Below are 16,354 nucleotides of genomic sequence, written 5' to 3' on the forward strand. Positions count from 1 at the left end.
TAGTACTTCGTCATCTTGCTGGATGCGTTGTCTCTTACTTCGTCCAGATAGTCCAGTTTGAGTCGCAGTTCATCGTCATTGCACTCTAAGTTGAATGTCCCTCGTCTGACGCTTGTTGCTCCCACTTCGACTGGGATTACTACTTCCGTGCCATCGGTAAGCCTGAAGGGGGTCTTTCCTGTTGGGGTTCTTGCTGTGGTTCTGTAAGCCCACAAGACATTAGGTAATTCTTCTGGCTAGGCACCCTTCGCGTCGTCCAGCCTGGTTTTGATAATCTTGAGCAGCGTTCGATTCGTCACTTCTGTCTGTCCGTTTGCCTGGGGATGCCCCGGTGACGAGAACTGATTCTTGATCTCGAGGTTTGAACAGAAGTCTTTGAACCCTTGGCTGTCGAACTGCCTCCCATTATCTGATATGATCGTCAAGGGAATCCCGAACCTGCAAATTATATTCTTCCACACAAAGCTCTGTATTCTTGCCTTGGTGATCGTTGCTAGAGCCTCTGCTTCAACCCATTTCGTGAAGTAATCAATAGCAACAAGTAGGAATTTTACCTGACATTTACCTTGGGGTAGTGGGCCGACGATGTCGATCCCCCGCTGTGCAAATGGCCACGGGGAGGATATGGTAGTCAGTTTCTCTGCTGGAAGCCGTTGTATGTTCCCGTATCGCTGGCACTTGTCGCACCTCTTGACGATCTCAACAGCGTCCACCTGCATAGTTGGCCAGAAATATCCTGCCCGTATTACCTTGTTCACCAGGGATCTAGGGCCAGCGTGGTCACCGCAAACTCCTCCATGGATTTCTTCCAGCATGTATCTAGCTTCTTCTTCGTCGACACACTTCAAATAAAGCATGGAGAAGCCTCTCTTGTATAAGGCGTCATTAAGGATCGTGAACCTAGCTACCCTCTTCTTGACCTTTTTAGCTTATTCTGTGTTCTGAGGAAGGTGCCCGTCCTAGAGGAAGGACATTATGGGTGTCATCCAGCTGTTGGTGCTCTGGATGGCAAATGTCGAGACCTCTTCAATGCTGGGGTGTTTCTGGATTTCCATCGTCAAATCCACGCTAATCTCCCCTTTTTCTGATGACACTAGCTTCGAGACTTCGTCTGCCCCCATATTCTGGCTTCTTGGGATTTGCACGAACTCCACGGTATCGAATTCCCGAGTTAGGTGTTTCGTCAGCCTGAGGTACCTTTGCATCCTTTTTTCCTTCGCTTTGTACTCCCCTCTAATCTGCCCAATTACTAGTTTTGAATCACTTTGGATTAACAGGTTCTTAGCTCCAAGTGCCTTTCCAAGCCTCAATCCTGTCAGTATCCCCCCGTATTCAGCTTCGTTGTTGGTAGCTGGAAACTTTAGCTGGACCCTATATTTTAGCATCTCTCCGTGGGGGGTGGTTACGACGACCCCTACTCCCCCCTTCCTCTGGGCTGACGAACCATCAGTTTGTATCGTCCATCTATCTACTTCGTCGATAAGTCTGTCTTCGTCCGGAAGTGTGAACTCTGCGATGAAGTCCGCCAGAGCTTGCGCCTTGATCGCCGTTCTGGGATGGTACTCGATGTCAAATTGACTAAGTTCAATCGCCCATTGGACCATTCTTCCGGCTACCTCAGGCTTGTTCATTGATTTCTTGATCGGTTGGTCCGTCATTACAAGGATGGGGTTTGCCTGAAAGTATTGCCTTAGCTTGCGCGAGGCTACTATTAATGCAAACGCGATCTTTTCAATCCTTGGGTACCTGGACTCAGCCCCTTGGAAGGCTTGGCTGACGTAGTAAACTGGGAGCTGCTTCGTGCCCTCTTCTCTGATCAGGGCTGCACTTACTGTCGAGGCTGACACTGCCAAGTATAAGTATAGGTTTTCCCCTTCTTTAGACGGGCTTAAGAGGGGTGGATTGCTCAGGTAACGCTTTAGTTCCTGGAACGCTGCTTCGCATTCGTCGGTCCAGGTGAAAGCTTGCTTCAAGATCTTGAAAAAGGGCAGGCATTTGTCTGTAGCCTTGGAGACGAACCTGTTTAAAGCTGCTATCCTTCCTGTGAGTTTTTGAACTTCCTTGACGGTCCTAGGTGACGTCATGTCGATGATGGCTCGCACTTTCTCTGGGTTTACTTCTATTCCTCTTTGGGACACTATGAATCCCAGGAATTTTCCTGATGCTATCCCAAAAACACACTTACTTGGATTCAACCTCATCTGGTGTTTTTTGAGGGTTGCAAACGTCTCCTTCAGATCGTCCAGATGTGTGAGCTCTTCCTTGCTCTTGACGAGTATATCGTCTACGTTTACTTCCATGTTCCTGCCAATCTGTTGACTGAACATTTTGTTCACCAACCTCTGATACGTAGCCCCAGCATTCTTCAGTCCAAAAGGCATTACCTTGTAACAGTAGAGTCTCTGACTGGTGATGAAAGCGGTCTTCTCCTGGTCTTCCTCAGCCATCTTTATCTGGTTATACCCTGAGAAGGCGTCCATGAACGTCAGTAACTTGTGTCCGACTGTAGAGTCCACGAGCTGGTCTATTCTCGGTAGAGGGAAGCTGTCCTTTGGGCACGCTTTGTTCAGGTCGGTGAAGTTTACACACATCCTCCATTTTTCATTTGCTTTCTTTACTAGGACAACGTTCGCGAGCCATTCGGGATAGTACACTTCCCAGATGAACCCTGCCGCCAGGAGTTTGGTAACTTCCTCTGCAACTGCTTGATCTCGTTCAGGGGCGAAGGTTCTTTGTCTTTGCTGGACGGGCTTCAGTTCTGGGTTCACATTCAACTTATGCTGGATGACTTCTGGAGCTATGCCAGGCATGTCCTCGTGACTCCAAGCGAAAACATCTAAATTTTCTTTAAGGAATTGGATGAGTCTTGTTCTCATCTGGGGCTCAACGTCGTTCCTATCTTTATCGTCTTTTGCTTTTCTCCTTCAACCAACTCCACTGTTTCCAAGGCTTCCATCTTGTCTTCTTCTTTTTCTTCAATCATCCACGTGTGGTTCTCCTTTGCAGCCAAGACGGCTTAATAGCATTCACTTGCCAGGACTTGATCTCCTTTTACATCACCAACACCATTATCTGTTGGGAATGTTACCTTCAAACAGTAGGTGGACGTGGCCGCTTTCCACTTGTTGAGTGTGGGTCTCCCAATGATGACATTGTAGGATGAGGGGCAGTCCACCACTAAGAAGTCTAGCTGACGAGTCAACTGCACCGGGTATGCTCCCACCGTCACTGTCAGTGTCACTATGCCCTTGGGGTATACCTTGTCTCCGCTGAAGCTGACGAGTGGAGAGTCAAAGGGGCGCAGTCTCCTTGGATCCAGCCTCAGTTGCTGGAAGGCTGGGAGGTAGATGATGTCTGCGGAGCTGCCATTGTCGACGAGGATCCTTTTGGTATTGAATCCTTCTATATTCAACATTATGACCAAGGGATCATTGTGGGGCTGCTTCACTCCCATGGCATCTCCTTCATTGAAGGTCATGTCTAGGTATGTTCGTCGCTGCTTAGACGGGGGTACGGTGTGGACACTATTTACCTGCCTTTGGTATGACTTCTTGAGTGATTTAAATGACCCCCTTGAGAATGATCCTCCTGTAATTGTCTTTATCTCCCCAATCACATTGTGCGGAGGTTGGGATGGACCGTCGTCCTCTCGAGAGAATGACTCATGCTGGCTTTTATCGTCCCTGGATTTACTATATTCTCCCTTCTTCACATATTTCTGTAATTTCCCTTTTCGTATCAACTCCTCTATCTGCTCCTTGAGGTCCCTACAATCTTCTGTGTTGTGGCCGTGATCTTTGTGGAACCGGCAGTACTTGTTCTTGTCACGGACATTGGGGGATGAGTGCAATGGCTTGGGCCATTTGAGATAGTGCTCGTCCTTGATCTGCGTGAAAATTTTGTCAACAGGCATAACCAAGGGAGTAAATCTTATCGTCCAAGAACTTTCATCATCTTTCTTCCTATTTCCGTCATTATTCTGACGGTCCGGTCGCTCTCTCTTTTGCCCCCTACGGTCGTCTTCTTTCTTTGTCTTGTCTCCTGGCTTCTTTGCGTCTTTTATGGCTGCTAAAGCATCTTCAGCATTCATGTACTTCTGTGCTTTCAGGAGCATTTCTGCCATCGTCTTTGGTGGATTCTTTGCAAGGGAGGCCACGAGATCCTTGGACCTCAATCCCGCTTTAAAGGTCGTCAGCTGCACCTTGTCATCGGTTTCGTCCACCTCCAGAGTCTCCCGAGTGAAGCGTTTGACGTACGATCTCAGAGTTTCCTTCTCTCCCTGTCTAATGGTGAGTAAGTAGTCTGCCGGCCTCTTTAGACGTTGCCCCCCTATGAAGTGGCGCAAGAAGGCATTGCTCAGTTGTTCGAAGCTGTCTATGGACGAGGTCGACAACTTCGTGAACCATTCTTTTGCAACTCCTTTGAGAGTGGTGGGAAAGGAACGGCACAGTATCTCGTCAGGTGGTTGTTGAAGACCTAGAGTCGTCTTAAAGGTATTAAGATGATCCTGAGGGTCTCTGAGTCCGTCGAATGGCTCAAGTTGAGGTAATTGAAATTTTGATGGTACAGGGCATTCAAGCACCGCCGTGGTGAAAGGCGAATCCGTGGCCCTGACCATCCTATCCACGCTCCGATCCATCTTCTCCTTAATGGCGTTCCTCAGCTCATCCATCTCCTTCCTCATTTCTCGAATGAGATCTGAGTTCTGCTCGTCCGGAGTGGTTGGCCTCTGATAGGTACTCCTCCTGTAGCTATCCCTTTCTCCCTCCGGGTTACCTTTGGACCTGTTCTCTTCCTGTTGGGCTTGTTGGACCTGTTGGATTCGTAGCTTCATTTCCTGGTTTTGCTTGGTGAGTTCTTCAATGGTGGCCGCAAGAGCTTGAATTTGCTGGGCCAAGGTTGCGGAATCTGGGTTGGGTTCTATCTGAATATAAAAGACTAATGGAAACTATGTCTTCAAATATGAATTTAAAAATGCGTTCCCCACAGACGGCGCCAAACTGATGAAGTATGAATTCGTCAGTCGAAATGAGCAGACGGAGCTCCACGTCCGCAGGCAAATATCCTGTAAGAGGGTCACCGGTGTGGTGCTTGCCACAACGCCTTCGATGCCAAAGTCAGAACATAAAAGCAATTCGTGAAATAGAAAATGAATGGACAAGATAATACTGAGTGTTCTCTTAGAGTGTCAGTATTCGTATCTTTTGTTTACAATGTGCAGGCTTTATATATGTGGCTTTGGGTGCTAGCCGTTGTGGTGGTTAATGCCCTTCCTAGTAACACCTCCTCCCCAATAATGGGGCTTTTAATAGCTTCCCAACGGTCCGCCTGGATGATTTTGTAACTGCTCAAGTCATTGATCGACTACATTAAATGACTCCCTTACCTTCGTCAGGGATGACTAGTTTCTTCGTCAATAGGGATGACTTCGTCATGAGAGTTATCTTCGTCGTGATAGGTAACCTCGTCACTCCCATCAATGGCCACTAATTTTCCTGAAATGCCCCTTTCCCTTTCTTTTAACGTTAAAAGTTCATAAATTTTAGATAATAGACGCTTTTAATTTTTTTTTTAATATATATATATATATATATATAAACACTTTTTAATTTATTATTGTCTCCAGCATTTTCCTTTTAATATTAAGTAAGCAACATTTTTTTTTTTTTTGTTATTAAATGATAAAGTCATAGGCATTTATATTAAGAAAGTTAAGGATTGAAAGTTCAAATAGTGTTCAAACACTCATCAAAAAAAAAAAAAAAAATAGTGTTCAAACACTATAACTTGTTTAAACCCCCAATTCTTAATTACGGCTTGATTAATTTTAATCTAAACACATTTGATGCGGAATATACATGATTAGCAAATTAATTAATCGAAACACTCAACAATTGCATGGATGAACAAGTAAGTGCAATGCTAAAATGGAAAGGGCAGTGGGTAAAAGAATAGCAAAACCAAGATAACACGGCGATGTGTTATCAAAGAGGAAACCGAAAAACTCGGCGAAAAACCTTTTCGCAACCCTCCAAGTCAAAATGATCCACTAGTGAATAAGTTGGAATATAAGGATACCAAAAAGATCATCCAAGCCTAATCTGTCCAAAGTACTTGAGCCCTCCAAACTCCAGTTACCAATGGACTTCTCAGAGTTTTGTCTTCACTAGTTATCCGGATCTCGCAATACCACCTGATACCCAATGCTTTCCAAGTTTCAAAACAAGCTCTACACTTTGAATAGGTGTGGATTGTGTCTGGGTATAAATCTCCTCTGAAAGTATAACAATGAGAGAGGGGAGGAGAAGAGACTACAAAGATTTCTCTCTTGAGGATGTGTAGCTCTTTCTAATAAGGTGGGTGTGTTATAGAAATCTTTTTAGGGTTTTCTTCTGAATAACCTCTTTACAATCTTATGGGTAATGAAAATATATATAGTATAGGTGAAGGGTATAAGAGCCACACTTAAAATCATCCAGGCAGAGAGTTTCACAAGTCACTCACGGGTTAGCGAAGTCGTGAAGTGGTACTCGCGAAATACAACCTGACACTTGAATCTTCAACTTCTAGAATGTGCTTATCATGTGACCTTTCGCGGGTCGTCCACTCGCAAGTCAGTCACGAGCAAGTCGCGAACTTCACTATCTTGAGCAATCTTCATCAACTTAATACTAAAACCCATTACAAATATATCTCACAAAATACAAGGAAATAAATTAAGCAATTACAACACATTTTTTTCATGGAATAAAACCAACATAAATATTATGTGAAAAACCATAACTTAACAATGATATTGAAAGACAATGATAAATTTAGCTTGCCTCCATTTGAGAAAAAATTTTAGCTCCTCCACCGAAATTCATGTTATGGTCTAAAAGGCCAAACTTATTATAGGCCATGATGTCTAACATCCCAATATTTGTTATGTTAATTAATAATATCGGAGGATAATGACACCATGTTGAACACTGTAATGAATTGTGTTCAACATGGTGTTTGTTACTATTTGGTGAAACCTAGCCCAATAGTTGAACTCAAAAGGCTGTGGATTCATGTGTTTTCTATGAGAATCAAGTGTTATATACGGACGAGTGGAGAGGCAGAAAGCGGATAAAATGGACGTCACATCTCAAATTGGTATTTCGGATAGTCCATTAATTTGGATTGAACGGGAATAAAACAAGAGAGTTAATGTCATACGAAGGCTGTACCGGTTTGACCACAAGAATGATATATTTCGATACCGATCAATATCGGTGTACCGTTTCAGATTTACCGTTATTATATATATATATATATATATATATATGTGTGTGTGTGTATTATAATAAATATAAAAGTTTACTATAAAACATTACCTAAATTCGGAACAAATTATTCATAGTTTTAGACTTTAGCATCAATTAAAAAAAAAAAAACACAATATAAAAAATATAAATCTTAATTATTCATTGCATATTAAGAAAACAAATAATACTAATAATTTAAATCAAATAAGTTATCATTCTGCCCTTACAAAAATTCAAAAATTACAAAATTTATAAAAAAATTTTAAAAAAAATTCAGTACCGACCAGTATTGCCTGAAATTGGCCGACACATGGCCGGTATTTAAACCAGTATGAAACGTTGGCGTTTTGATATCGATATACGTACCGGTACGGCCAGTACCGATACGGTATCGACTACCTTGGAATAAAGTAGAGTTGACTGAAAATTAACCTAATATCCGACCAACTCTAATTTCCGGTCAACTCTATTGTACTTCTTTTTGCTCCTCCTTCCTTTCCTCTTAATCCAAACAAGCCATAAAGGAACTGGGCCTCCTTGGTATGAGATATGAATCTTTTATCTGACCTTATGCTTCATTAATATGTTTTTTGTCACAAATTTTATTTATCTACCGTTGGTATGAGATATGAATCTTTTACCTAATCTTATGCTTCATTAATATGTTATTGTCACAGATTTTATTATTATTATTATTATTATTTTTTTGTTTGTTTGTGGCATCAATCTAGTCTAACCCAACACAACACCTCTGATAGGTTTTTAATGGATTAATTGATGAGTTCGATTGAATTTTAATTCTTTTTTAAGCTTGTGTTGGGTCATCAAATTAACAAAATTTTCAACTCAAGTAATTCAACCCAAACCACATATTTTAGAAAGATAAAAAATCACATTAAATGTGTTAGTTTTGATTCATTTTAAATTTATCAACTTGATTTAGTATTTTGAAACTTAGTTCATATTAATATATTTGGAAAATTAGACCCAATTATATAATTTTATAATCATTTTTTAAATTAATTATTGGCTTAAATAGTTTAACGAAAGTCCAATATTTTTATTTGGCAGGACAATATTACCCTAATAAGACAATACCACTCAGCTTAATCTCTACCGATTGGATTGATTTTTAGAGATATCATGAGCTGGGTTGGGAGTTTAATATCTACCTGCTGGATTCTTTTTTTTTTTGGGAGACATCATGAGCTGGGTTAGGTTAGGAATTTTCCAATTCTTGTTTCATTGATACACGATAGTTTACACTTAAAATAATCGCACGGCACATTTATTTAAACTCCCTTGGGTGTTTTTAATATTTATAACTAAAGATTATGCAGAGTTTTTTTTGGTGGGAGAAAGATTATGTAGATTTTTCATTTGAAAAATACACTCCCCCAAAAAAAAAAAAAAAAAAAAATACATGTCAAAAGTATATAGTCTAAAATCTTAAACCTATATCCTTCTCAGTTCTCTCACCAAAACAGTGAGTTTGGCTGACCAAAGGCAAAGAGTGCAAAATAAAAAGACTGTTCAAGGGACCTTTCACCTTAAATAGATAATATATATATATATTTTTTTTTTTTTTTATAGGGGGTAATAAATATGTTGGGAAGGAAAAATCTACCGGGTACCAGTGTTCATATCCTAAAATAAAACATGTGCATATATGGAACAACATGTCCTTTAGATTCTAATATTTTAAAATAAATATATTATCACAATAAATAAAATAAATATGTAGAGAGGGAGTTACGCCAAGTGTAACTTTAAGAAATTTTATACTATTTAATAACTGTTGATTGGATAAATAATTTAAAAATCCAACCGTTAAGAGAGATTCATATTATGCTAAGTGTGATTTTTTATTTTTTGAATACCATGTCACATCAATTCCTTGGGAATTGGGATAACAAATAATATTTTGTCTCATAAATAAAACAAGTTGCCAAGAGCCTTGTATATAGCTCAACCAACAGTTTTTTGTGTTTTCAATAAAAATATCTAAGGTATAAATCTCTCACATGCAACTATCAAATTATTAATATGAAAAAAAAAAATCTTAAAATAATCACTTTCTCTCTTTGACCAATGGCGCTCATTAAAAATTGAGTCTCAAAAACTCACTTTGTACTCATTTTGTGGTGCTGAGTTGGACGAAAATGCTAGCTGGATCTCGAGTCTTAAAGACTCGTTTTGTACAAAATTAAAAATCAAGTCTCTAAGACTCGATTTTCTTAGGGTAAAACGTGATCACAACTTAATGGTTTTAATTTAAAATTTGCGTAGAACTCTAGTCTTATAGACTCAAGTTCCACTGGGCAAAATAAACGTGCTATTAGTTAATGTTTTTAATTTAAAATTTGCACATAGAACTCGAGTCTTATAGACTCGAGCTCCACTGGGCAAAATATTAAAAACCCACACGCATCACTAACTCCCTCAATCTCTCTCACCCATAACACTCAGTTCCACTGCTCATTCAACTGCTCATTCAATAGGTGCAAGTGCATAAATACCAAACATGTTCTAAACTTCTAATTAATCAGGAAAAAAATTGTCACTGATACTTAGCAGAAGCAAAGATTTGTTTACATCATGATGTACTTTCAGTAGCATGTTTTATCTCATGATGTACTTTCATTAGCAGTTTCTAAATAAAATTGACAGGTTTATATAAATATATATATATATATATATATATAAGTCACAGGATAAAGTGGCATGATTGACTGCCATAAGGCCCATACGCACCATATTGAGAATCTAATCACGTTTGTTTTAGTATATGTTTTATGTAAGACAATGATTTTCCTCCTAGTATTGAACATTTAGATATACAAAAATACAAAAAAGGAAAAAACAAGCGAAATAATAATTTTCATTCATCAATACAAATAAGCTATAGTAATTTAAAAAAAAAAATGACAGCAAGATATATCCAATTTTCAGGAACATTACAGAAGCCTGAAACATGTAGCAAATTAATTTTCTTCTTTGCTCTTCAAATTACATCAGACAGCAAAGCCTACTTTATACAATAAAGGCAATGTATACATCAGACCAATCATTAGGGGGGCAAAAAAAAGCAAAAACTAAACAAAACCAAAAAAAATAAAAAAAAATGTATGCTCTATGCTGACACCAACAGTTTAGCAGAATCTGCTCTTGGGTCACTCATTGGCAATGTAGTCGCAATACTTGTTTCGAGAATCTCTGGAGCCTGGGGTGGAGCCTTTGCCAGTGTTGAGTTAATTGCAGATGTTTCTGCCACGCCTTTTCCATGAGAGCATTGTCTCCCAAAACTGCGGCTGAAAATGCTGCTTCACGTCCCAGGCCAACTGAGATCAAGTAAAACTGCACCATTTTTTTCAAACCCAACAGTCTAAAATCATCAAGACCACCATCAAAAACAGCCTACGCAAATGAAAGATGGACTTAGTCAGGGCATATCACAACCAAAAACAGTGATTCAAGTAAAACTGCTTCTCATATCACAAGCTCCTTATAAGGCAATACCTTCTCATATTTCTCGGAAGCCTTTGCACATTTACCAGCCTTGATCAATAAATTTCCTTCTTCCTTCTTTTTACCAGTGGCTTCAATTTTTTCTGGAGTGTTCATATCCCATGATTCCTTCTCCTAAAAGAAAAACCATTATAATAAACAATACAAGAAGTCATACCACTTGAGCTATGATAGCAATAAAGTTCTATAAGTAAACGTATGTCATATATGGAGAACTGAAATTTCATAACTATTACTACACATACCTCTATGATGCAGGTCAGCAGAGCCTTCACAATTAGACACATATGCTCTCACAGAACAAATATGGGATCAAAATTAGGAAAAACACCTGCCAAAAATATGAATCGGAGTCATAACCAAGGATGAAAGAGGGAAAAACTATATGTTAAGCGTGCATACCAAATAACATGTATCAGACTTCCAGTAGATGTTCCAAGTGTCTTCTTACAAAGAGTTCCAGCAAGTAGCTCCCCCCTTGCTATTCTTACTTGAGTGTCCCCTGGAGGAATGGATCCAGTTTCTGACTCTGAGTGCCAGGCAGAAGTTCGTATGGGATTAATTTGTTTTGGTATAATAAGATTGAAAACTTGTTTTCCAGTCCAATAAGGCCCTGGCTTCAAATCACTTGCTTGAACAACCAGACTGATATTACCATCATATTAACCACTAATAAGCAGGACTTGTCTTAACGCAAATTACAGTTTAGTCTATTGAACTACATACCAATAAATTACTTCATCTCATATATAAATTCTACAATTAAAATATACTATTCATTTCATAGCTTCAACTTCAATATGTGAATGAATTTCACCATACATATGACAACAACCATGAAGAATAAATATTAGAGTCAAAAAAAGAAAAACTTTTGAACAATAAGGGCATAAAGAAAAACAAATTATACCAATGAAGTTCAATGTAACATGAAATATCTGCATTGCCCTCATAGAATTGGCAATCTTGTTTTGACTTGCAAGGTATGATAATATGACAGATATTAGAAACCCATTCAGGCAATCATGAACATAAATCGAGCTTCTCTGCCGAGCCCAAACCTACATCAGCAGGAAAAACTCATATTTACATGCATTATATGTTTCCTCTGCACATGGCTACAACAATGCAATAGCTTCTGCAGGAACATATAATGGGAACATAGTATGGCTTTCATGTTTTACAAAACATCAGCATGCTTTGAGCATAGAAATCACAAAATTTGAAAAAGCAAATGTGGAATTATTTTTGAAATGCAAAAATCATATAAATTTGTAATATGTAAACACCATTCTATAATCTTATCAAATGAAATGCTTACAAGTCACTTGATTATAAAATTGGAAAGTAAGGAGACCCAAAAAAACCCCCAAGGCATAGCTAGCCTAATACATTGGAAGAAACTACGCACTTTTTTTCACAAGTATTTTAAGGGGTCCTTTTGAAACACTAGGACCATTAGAATAAATAAAAATTGGAGAAAAAGGAGAGACTTATTTATAGACAACACAACTTGGAGATAAGTTTTGGAGCTAAGTTTTGTCAACTTGAAAAAATTTATCCATGTATAACCCTAGAATAAATACATTTGCAGCTTTCATTTAGTAGTTAATATATTAAAAAGAATATACTAACTTAAGAAACTTTTAACAGGGCAGTTTTTTTATTAAAAAAATGTATAAGTAAGATATTCTATACGGCCAAACAAAAAATAAGAAGAGGGAACCACAATTTTATAAGCGCACATAATTGAATACAGTGATATTAAGCAGGGACGGACCCACGTTGCTTTTCGGTTTGTAACAGGTTAGGGGAAAATGGAAGGGAATTGCTTCCAGAAAATGCTTAAGAGAAAACCACGCATGCTATTGTGTGTATTGAAAAATATATAAAACTTTTTAGTCTTTTATTGCAAAACACAAAGTACTAGTAGAACAGCTAGGAAAGGTCACCAGATCATACACTTTACTTTTACCATATACTAGTTCACACACCACACTCACACACACTCGTAGAGAACAGAACAGTATCCTGCACAGAAGCACTATCCTTGGGATGAGCACACAGTCCGAGTTTGGATTCAGGCAATCCAGCATTTAGCTGCAAGAGAACAAAAAAGGAAAATATTTTATTTGAGTTTCATTATTTTAGATGGTAGGAAATTTTGTAACCTGTACAAAAGACATGGAAAAAAAAAAACATAAGTAAATCCACATTAGACTAACCTTCATGAACTCATTCACAAAAAGGACATGGAATCATCATATGCAAAGCACTCTGGCCTAGAAAAGTGAGTGAGGCCATTGCCTACAGCCTGTTCTTGAATATTATTGGCTTCCCCAGTACTATCTTCAAACGTAACACTTGGGATCCCCTCATTCAACTCGGGATTATGAACTTCACACAAAGGAGTATAATCCGTGTCGATATCACAATCTTGATAGGAACTCTGAAGAGAGGTATTAATATTGGGCATGAAACTATCATCTTCAAAATAATCATAGTTAGACAACTCTGATCGAGGAAAGCAAGTTTGTTCAATGCCAGCTACATTCTCAGCCACGGCTTGATCTTGAATAATATTGGGATGGAGAACAGACTGACCTACTGACAGATCATTAGTATTGGTCATGCGTCTATAACCTTCAAAAAGATCACAGTCAGACGACTCCAATGAAGAAAAGGAAGTTTGTTCAATGCCAGCTACATTCTCAGCCGTGGCGTGATCTTGACTAATATTGGGAATGTAAGGGAGAACAGGCTGACCTACTGACAGATCTTTAAAATCGGTCATGCGTCTATAACCTTCATAAAGATCACAGTCAGACGACTTCCGTGGAGGAATGCAAGTTTGTTCAATGCCAGCTATATTCACTGCCGTGGCTTGATCTTGAATGATATTGGACATCTCATTGCATGGCTGCTCATGACTTGACAGAGTTTGAGTCATCTTATCAGTAATACTGTGGTCAACATTAACCTGTACATTCTGAAAGTTTGGAGTTATCATGCGAGGTCCCAAACTCGTGCTCCCTGCTGCTAAAGCTTGTTGATGTTGTGTTGACAAATTTAGCTGATTTGAAGATGTCCCTACCTCACCAATTTTTCGACGGAGTTTCTGCATTTTGGAGATGAAGTCGTAATTTTGCTTGTTCCTCAACGAAAGAATTAATATGATTCTTTAACTAGATAACATACTTCCTAGGAAGACAAATGATCAGTTAAAAAAGAAATTACAATTACCTGAAGTTTGGAAGCAACTTCCTTTTGAGTCAGATCTTCGAGACCTTTACGATTCAAAATTTCTATCATGAGTTTAGGTGTCGGCCGATCTGGGATTTCATTAATTTCAGGTGGTAAGATTGGAAGCAGAAAATTAATCTAGATTTTTTTAATCAGTATTGGTAAAAATAAAGAAACAATTATATATATAGTAATGTAAACTGTAATTTTTTATAATTTTCTTTCTCGATTCTTCTAATCGTTTAAAATTTGAGATTACGGTAATAGATTGATTACATACTTTTAGTAGATTGATTATTCAATTTTGGAGCATGGATGCTAAGTTTGAGGAGGAGGTCAAGCTCTGTTACTTTTAACCTCGCTCACTCCATATTATATCCTAGTCTACTGACTACAGTGTTCAGTATTTTTTTATAAGCAGACACTCAAAGTAGAAGAGGCGCTTTTGGCCAAATACCGGAATAAGTATAGTTAACAAACTTAAGATAAGTCTTAAATCTAAACTAAATAAAACTCATAAATTTAAATATATATTTTTAAATTATGATTAATCGGATTAAAACTTTTTCCAATCCAATCAGAGCCCAACTCGAGTTTCAAAAGAAAGAAAAAAAAAACTCAATCCAACTTATCAAACATAAAAAATAAAACTAAAAATTTCAAAAGGTCAGGTTGAGTTTGCAAGTTGATAGTTTGATACACCCTACCACAAATAGCTTAATATGATTTTTTGGTTTTTTTTTTTTTTTTTGGGAGAATCAGAGAGCTTAATATGAGCCTATAAATGAGTGTGAAAATAACAAATTAATGAAGCTTAAAGATTGGGGAAAGGATTCGTACCACCCCTCTTTTTTGCTTCTTCATAAGCGTTGTAAAATTCTTGAGTCTCACGCGGGCTCCAAACCTTCCGTATTTTTTTCATTACATCTGTCTGCGGCACTTCATTACGCATACTTATGCTCTGCCTGAACGCATGAATCCACAACATTTCGAGTTCTTTCCTCTGAATCGGCTTCACCAGATAACCATAAGCACCATATTTTATGCAATCCTTGATAGTGTTATAGTTCCTAGACTCGGACATAACTATAACATAACAATTAACAAATATCTTGATCCTCTTAAGCCATAATATCACATATGCTGTAAATTTAATTGTCAAATGGAAATTTAAATATCATAGTAATTAAAGGCAACAGAATATGGCATATTGAATTGAGCAAGACAAGCTGCATGCTTACCTATGACTGGCGGCAAATCAGTAATCTTACTCAAAGTTCCAAGAAGCTCAAATTCATTAATGTCAGGCATGCATCTTTCAGTCAAAATAATATCAAATTTTCTTCTGCCCTCGTTAAGCAACTTCAAAGCTTCCTTCCCTTGTTTGCATTTTTCAACTGAAATTATAAGGTAACACGGTAGGGGTGAGGAAATACATTGGAAGAACACAAATAAAAATTGAGAAAAATAATAAAGCACAAATAAGTTTGAAAGGGAGGCGTAGTTATTGGAGCTAGAGCCATAAATTGATGCTGCATTGGTAGAGCTAAAGCCATAAATTTTAGTCTATAGACTAAAGTTCAATATCAAACTAAGCACTAAGTACAAGCATCAAGTGTGCTAAATACTAAAATCAAACATTAAAAATATCATCTTCATGAAATGTGCCAATTGCCTAATAAATTTGGCATTTGCTACAAATGTTCCAACAATAGGAGCTGAGGTGGCCAAGTGGTGGGAGTTTGGGAATGAGAAAATGATTTGAAATGAAGGTTCTAAAACGGTAGTTTTATTTACCAAATTTGTTTTAAAAAAAATACTAGTAAATAAATCTGACCACTTATTTTAAAACGCTAATTTTTTAATAGAATTTAAACATTATATTAATTAATCTATATAATTTATTTATTATAGAAAAAAGCAATATTAATTACTCTAATATATATATATATATAAAACTAGTCTCGTCATATGTGCTTTGTACGTGTGATAAGGTTTTTTTTTTTTTTTTTTTTTTTTAGTATAGTATCATAATTTTCCTTTTAAAAAAAAAAAAATTGAATAAGTTTGTGTTGAAGACATTAATAAGAATTTTAAGTAAAGTTGAAAAAAAGACTCATTTTAGTTTTCATCAAAAACCCCAAAATGTCTAGAGCTAACCGAAAGAAAGAGAAAAAAAATGTGACTAGTTTAAAGCATACCTTTATAAGCAAATTCCTTAAGTATCATTTCCGACTGGTGGAGACTTTCTTGATTACCATCTATAATCAAAACTCTCGTTCCAGCTGGAA

The 16,354-nt window shown here is 37.8% G+C and overlaps 1 protein-coding gene and 1 long non-coding RNA gene across 2 annotated transcripts; both read right to left on the minus strand.

The window, feature by feature from the left end:
- Positions 1–3,016: 3,016 nt before the first annotated feature.
- LOC126727769 (uncharacterized) lies at positions 3,017–10,658 on the minus strand. Its single transcript, XM_050433687.1, has 3 exons — positions 10,494–10,658; positions 4,568–4,924; positions 3,017–4,453 (listed from the first exon to the last, which is right to left on the minus strand). Exons 1-3 carry the CDS (start codon positions 10,656–10,658, stop codon positions 3,017–3,019), a joined length of 1,959 nt encoding a protein of 652 aa, XP_050289644.1.
- Positions 10,659–10,816: 158 nt separating this feature from the next.
- Positions 10,817–11,542, minus strand: LOC126729005 (uncharacterized). The gene is made up of 3 exons (XR_007656455.1): positions 11,223–11,542; positions 11,066–11,151; positions 10,817–10,934 (listed from the first exon to the last, which is right to left on the minus strand). It is a non-coding gene; the product is annotated as an uncharacterized LOC126729005 (long non-coding RNA).
- Positions 11,543–16,354: the final 4,812 nt, after the last annotated feature.

This window comes from Quercus robur, chromosome 5, assembly GCF_932294415.1.
Source record: "Quercus robur chromosome 5, dhQueRobu3.1, whole genome shotgun sequence".
In the NCBI taxonomy this organism is placed as follows: domain Eukaryota; kingdom Viridiplantae; phylum Streptophyta; class Magnoliopsida; order Fagales; family Fagaceae; genus Quercus; species Quercus robur.